At 43.6% G+C, this 6,241-nt stretch overlaps 1 protein-coding gene across 2 annotated transcripts; it reads right to left on the reverse strand.

The window, feature by feature from the left end:
- Positions 1 to 254: 254 nt before the first annotated feature.
- Positions 255 to 4,638, reverse strand: lrrc28 (leucine rich repeat containing 28). 2 transcript variants are annotated; one of them, XR_003039708.2, is made up of 10 exons: positions 4,481 to 4,638; positions 3,972 to 4,213; positions 3,839 to 3,879; positions 3,693 to 3,730; positions 3,453 to 3,590; positions 2,163 to 2,369; positions 1,977 to 2,079; positions 1,600 to 1,810; positions 1,330 to 1,489; positions 255 to 1,239 (listed from the first exon to the last, which is right to left on the reverse strand). XR_003039708.2 is itself a non-coding variant. In XM_017428663.3 (10 exons), the coding sequence occupies exons 2-10, from the start codon at positions 4,137 to 4,139 to the stop codon at positions 1,170 to 1,172; spliced, it is 1,098 nt and encodes a 365-aa protein (XP_017284152.1). In that variant the 5' UTR covers positions 4,140 to 4,213; positions 4,481 to 4,638; the 3' UTR covers positions 255 to 1,169. The 2 variants fall into 2 exon arrangements, 1 of the variants encoding a protein (XP_017284152.1); XM_017428663.3 differs by having other exon boundaries at positions 1,638 to 1,810.
- Positions 4,639 to 6,241: the final 1,603 nt, after the last annotated feature.

Here is a 6,241-nt window from a genome sequence, read left to right on the forward strand (position 1 = left end):
AGTCCATTCTCGGCAGGTTTGACCTTCCTTCTATTTGCCTGAACTCAACACACACACACACACACACACACACCAGCGTCACTTAGCGGTTCACAGAGCACAGACGCTGACCCTCTGTTGATGGCATTTAGAAAAGACTAGCAGTTTGAACATCTTGCACCGTCTGTGTGCTGCTCCCTGCTGCAGTGAGAGAGCGCTACACAAACACTGGAGCGTCCACGTGTCCAAACGGGGAAATGGAGAAAGACACAAAGTCAAACATGGGACAACATTTAATGCCAAACGCAACACAATCAAAACAAGCCACAGATCAACAAGACAACAGTGAACAGACGTTTCTTTGTTTTGGTTTTTAAGCAGACAGAGACAGAAAGCTGCCTGTAAAGCGAGAGCGTCTGCAGATTATTAAACAACAGCAAACACATCCGCTGTGCATTTTTCATCAACTAGACGTTATTTTAAGGACTTGCAATGACTAAAAGACACGTTAACTTATGTCATTGTTGCTCCTGAACATTAAAAACCTCACGAAGCAACGAACAAACTCTGACCACGTCTCAGGAGCGAGCAGATGGAATGGAGACACAAAATCCTCGGCTCGTTTCACTGAGTGGGTCTTTGGTTCTAGAAACACCCTCATTACGTTCGCGGCTAAATCCTCCATTTCCTTCTAATTCCTCTCTTTTAATTACAGCGCTGGGTGGTTAATGGAAAGACATCGGTACCTCCACATCAAACGCACACTTTTAAATAACAAATCTTCAGTAATCAGTAAAACAGCGCACACTACATGTGAACGTACAACGGGAACAGGAAGTGCCTGCTCGGGTAAGCTGTTGTGCTCCATAAATTGACAAAAAAATTAAAGTGTTTCCTTCTAAAAGTGCTCTCCTGTAATTACCTCGGGTCCAGTAGCGTTAGTGATTGAGCACAGTGCCGCGCCGGTCGGGAAACCTGACACAAACACACGAGAACATCCTGCTTCCTGTCGGTTCCATTTAGAAACGCCATGAGTCGGTTTGAGTCCCAGAGAGCTGAAACGTTGAACCGGAGGACTCGACAAACGTCCTCACAGCCGTGTGGTTCTCCGTGAAGGCCGGCTCTCCAACGCAAGACGACCCCTCATCACCCTGGTGAGCGCAGGCGGGGGCCGTCAGGGAGGAACGGCGTCACCCCTGCAGGTTGAACGTGCGGAGGCAGTGGCTGGAGCAGCAGTACGCCACGAAGCTCACGGTCGTCCTGTGGGAGGGCGGAACAGAAAACGTCAGGGAGAGGCACGTTCGCGTCGTTACAGGAGGGCGAGCGGTGAGCGCGGCTGCTGGCTCTGACCTGCGGTGCACTCCCGCCAGGGCCGTGTCCCGCAGGGGGAACAGCTTGGGATAGACGGTGGTGAACATGGCTTGGCTGCAGCGGTGACAGTGACCTAAAGGGAACTGCAGCAGGTCCAGCAGGCTCTTCGGGAGGCTGATGGGAGGCGGCAAGCTGAGGCCTGGAAGAAAAAAAAAAAAAAAAAAGGCAAACAACACAGGGAGTAAGTGTGAAACTGTGTCATCAGAGGTTTTTTTTTTTTTCCTTTAAATCAAGTCGGCTCTCGTTTACGTTCGCGGTTTCTAGCGATGGAACGAGCAAGTTCTCGCCTGCTGGACGGCGGTGGTAGAGGCGGTGCAGAGTCCTCAGCGCCAGCTCCTCCAGAGGAACCACGTTGTCAGCCTGGGAGCCGATCACCTTCACCTCAGCTGGAAGCCCCGCCAGAGCCTCACCCAGAGCCTCACCCATGTCCCGCTCCGCCACAAAGGAAGACACCCCACACCTGTACACACACACACAGATGCTGAAGCCTCTCAAGCACACAACACAAAGATGAGTGAAAGATGGTGTCCTCAGATGAAGTGAAAGATGTTTAACCATAATTATAAACAACATAATCTAACCAGCACAGAAAACAAACAGTATCTTAGCTGTAGTAAGTGTGTTACCCGCTGCAGCCGATGACCTTGTTGTACAAGTAGGACGGGAGGCCCTTTAGGTTCACGTTGTTGTCCACGAACACGAACTGCAGCTCCCGCGATCTGCCCAGATCTGAAACACACACACACACACGAGTCAAAGAGGCCTCGTTCATCCAGCGGAGAACTGGAGAGAGAGAGAGAGGAAGGACCGACCGAGCGGAAGGAAGGTCAGCCGGTTCGCCGCCATGGAGAGCTGGTTGAGGCGGCGCAGCCAGCAGAGCTGCCGGGGAACGTGGCTGAGCAGGTTGTGGTCCGCCGTCAGGTTCTGTAGGGACGGGCAGCGGTGCAGGCGCTCCGGGAGCGACGCCAGCTGGTTCACGGCCACGTCCAGAGTCTCCAAGTCCTGCAGATCCCCGATCTCTGCGGGAGTCGAGACGTGCAGGAGGGACGGAATCACGTCAGGGAGAAATCGGCAAAAAAAAAAAACAGCCCTCATTCATGATGTCATTCATATAACCAGTAGGGACGAATACAAGTACAGAGATATATTGATAGAAGCTACTCTCAGATGAGGACAACATAGTATTTGTAGCAGAAATCTTTAATTAGCAACACTTTTCCCGAGAATAACACTGAACCAAATCCTTTGATTTAATCTAATAATTCAAAGAGCCCACAGTGTAACAAACCCATCTAGATTTACTACATACCTCTGCTGCCCTCTGCTGGCAAACTAAACTCCTAAAGTTCTCACAAGGGGGTCTGATAAACCAGGTCTCACCTTTTTCTTTGTATGAATTCAAACTATGAAGTACTCAGAAATTTTGAAGGTTTTATCTTTCAGGTCTTTACGTCAGCAGTTTATAAAGGATATTATATTAAAAGTACTGTGCAAAAGTCTTTGCTTCTTTAAATTTTGCTTTCAAAGACGCAGTTTTTCATGTATTTCTTTTTTTAAACTCCGGCTGTTTTTTTACTCCTGGTCTATCCGGTACTCTGACCTCTGATTTCATTATTTCTATCTATGAAGAATACTACAGGTAGCAGTTTTACAGACATCAAGTAGTATTTTAGCACCAATATGGAGATCCCTAAAGATATATTAGTCTAAAACTCCTAGCCTTACTCTCTTTCAGGTCCTCTAACGGGTCTTTATTGAAATTTTCTTATTTTTCTTGAAGGCAAAACTGTTCATCTGCTGCAGATTTTTTTTTTTTTTATCCAACACCTCTTCTTTTGTCTCCTTTCCTCATTTGTTCAAACAGACGCTGTCACAGTCAGAAAACAAGTAAAAAACAAACAAAAAACAGTGCAGGTTCACAGGAAAACTCTGAAAGATCTTCAGAAAGTCAGAAGAACTATCGATCAAGATCACCTTAAAAAAAAATAAATAAATAGAAGAAAGTCCAGCTGCTTGGAAGCAAAGTAAAAGTTTAAAACATTTTTTTTCTACACTACACTTTAACTGAAGTGAAGTAGGGAAAAGAAATGGGCTTATTTTACCTGGAGGAAGGCATTTAAGTTGATTATTGGACAGTCTCAGGTGTCGTAAAGACCTCAGTCGGCCAATCTCAGGACAGAGTAGCTGCAGGGCGTTATTGCTCAGGTCTAACGACTGCAGCCTGGCCAAGTTTCCAATAGCTGGGAATCAAATCAGTCTCTCAGTTTAACGTCCGACACGAGAACTAATCATAGCTGACCTTCATTCAGTCCTGATGTCAGCAGACATCACTGCAGGCTTACCTTCAGGGATGATGACTATGTTGTTTGAGTGCAAGTACCTTGAATAAAACAAAAATATAGGTATTATTTCAACAAGCCAAAAAGGTTGACTTTTAGGAGTGTCAGTCATCTCCTAAAATAAATAAAAATGATAGCAAAATGCTTACAGTTCGATGAGATTCGGGAGCTTCTGGGCGAGGTTGTCAGGCTGATAAAGACAGAAGAAAAGAGCAGAGTCACAGAAAATCAACCCGCAGGCAGATTTAGAAACAACACAACAGCGTGGGCCCGTGGGAATACCAGCGTGGTGAGGGAGTTCCTCTTCATGTACAACCTCTCCAAGAACTGCAGGCCTTCATCCTTCAGCAGCTCCACGGGGAACATGCTCAGGTTCTTGTAGTTCAGAAACAGGTTTTTGTGGCGCTCCTGCTTGGCCATGAATATCGTCTGGTGAAGTTCAGCAGCCATCCTGAGGGGAGACCTCTTCCTCCTCCTCCTGTTAGGTGAAGGAGACTTGCCAGCCTGGGTCCTCTATGGCATCGCTATCAAACAGAGGCAGACAGGAGGTGAGTTTCATCTTTGAGGCTAAAAGATAAATATACAGAATTTACTGAATATCAGAACCATTCAAAACAGGCAGATAGTGGAAAATAAATCTATTAAAGTAGCTCAAAATCTAATTCTGGTCCCCCATCAGAGAAGACGTCATAACGTCATTTTACTCACATATTAGCAGCAGTAGCAAGCTAGCTACTGGTACCTGACGTTGAGTTTAAAAGCAATGAAAAATAAAAATAATAATATTTTACCTTGTTAGTGTAGAACCATCATCCTATAACTGGATACCGTATTCCTTTAACATGGTTAGGTCAAACCACGAGCTTAAAACCGCGAAACGAGAAGCTGCAGACCAGTTACAGCTACCGTAAACAATGACGTCACCGTCGTTCTTCTTCGCCTGTCCTCTTCCCGACAGAAATCACCTCGGCGGGAGTTTGCTGCCACCTGCTGTCCGACCTTTGAACTGCGTTAAACGTGAACTGGAGATTGTAGAGAGCAGGTTGCCAATAAATAATTTATTGAGACTTAATATGAAAAAATTACCACTTAAAGTTCTTAGATGAAGGAATTTCGGCGAAGCATGTTTTTTTACTTTCTGTATTTAAGTTATATAAAGGGTCTTTACCCCTAATCAAGAGACAAATCTTAGTTTTAATAAAGGGTTCCTACACAGTTCCCATTTTTAGTCAAATTCTGAGTCATTTCTGACATTAGAACATTTAAAAAAGTATTGCTTGTTATCTGTACATCAATGCAAAATTATTGGATGTGGAAAGGACACTTTTACTCAAAGAAAAACAAAATTTCCCCCCATTTTTTCCCCTTCTCTGACTTTACAGTGGATCTTGTGAGGATAAACAAATACCTACTACAAAAAACAACTTTTTTTAATATAAATTTTGATGCTTTATATCATTAAAAAAAACATTTAAATGTATTGTTTTGCCAAGGAAAGGGAATTTTGATCAAAATCTTATCTTTATATCACCCCAAAAAGAAAATCTGATTTATCTTTTATAAAAAATGTGTTCTACATGAGCCAAATGATGGTAGGCTAAAGTTAAAAATGACAATTTCCTAAATGACACATACATAAGGTGTCTCAGAGCAAAGAATAGTCTGTGTTCTGTGTTGGAAATCCTTTAGCTGGAGGTGGACATGGCTGCTCCCACAGTGAGCCAAGTCGCACGATGAGAGATTTCCTGACTCAACCTGGGTTTTTTTTAATAAATCACGAACTTCCTGCTAGTTTCAGTATCTTTGCTAGCTTCAATGTAAAATAAAGTGCTGATATATTCCTACTTCTGGGATCATTTTGTCCAGATACTCTAAAATACGGAAGCAAAGCCCAGGTTTGTAAAACTGATGACAAATAAAGCTTCTGTTGTATTTTATACTTCCTTGCTGTAAATCTAAAACATGTCAAAGCCGACCACTTCCATCGTTAATATAAGACCCAAATTTAAAGCAAAGACGAGCAGTAAAAACGATTGCATACATTTTTATTAGACTTTGTGTAGAAAAGAAAAAAAAAGAAGAATGAGAAACAGACATTCTCTTTTTCCATCAGCCAAACTTTTCTTTTTTCCCTCCCAGCTCCCAGGATATATCAATAACAAGAAAAGTTCTTACAACAGCATGTACAAAAGAAAAAAAAACTAAAATGAACCTTTAGTCCAACGCATCATTTCAACAGAAATGCAAGACTTGGAAGGCTATGAATAATTTACACATCTCACAAAAAAAAAAGAAGAAAAACAAAAGAAATCATCAATCAACGTAACAAAAAGAGGAGGGGAACGACGGCGGGGGGGCGATGGGGAGTCAAACAGAAATGGGTTTGATTTCATATCGGCTGTGTGAGGTGTTCCAGTGGTCCAAAAAAAACAAAAAAGGAAAGAAGAGGCAAAAAATCCAACAACAAACACTGAAATCCCGACCCGGACCTCGCCGTGTGAGCTGTTTGTGGGGAGGAGAGGGGACAGAGGGGATGGGGATGGAGATTTTTT

The sequence above is a fragment of the Kryptolebias marmoratus genome, linkage group LG15, assembly GCF_001649575.2.
Source record: "Kryptolebias marmoratus isolate JLee-2015 linkage group LG15, ASM164957v2, whole genome shotgun sequence".
Lineage (NCBI taxonomy): Eukaryota > Metazoa > Chordata > Actinopteri > Cyprinodontiformes > Rivulidae > Kryptolebias > Kryptolebias marmoratus.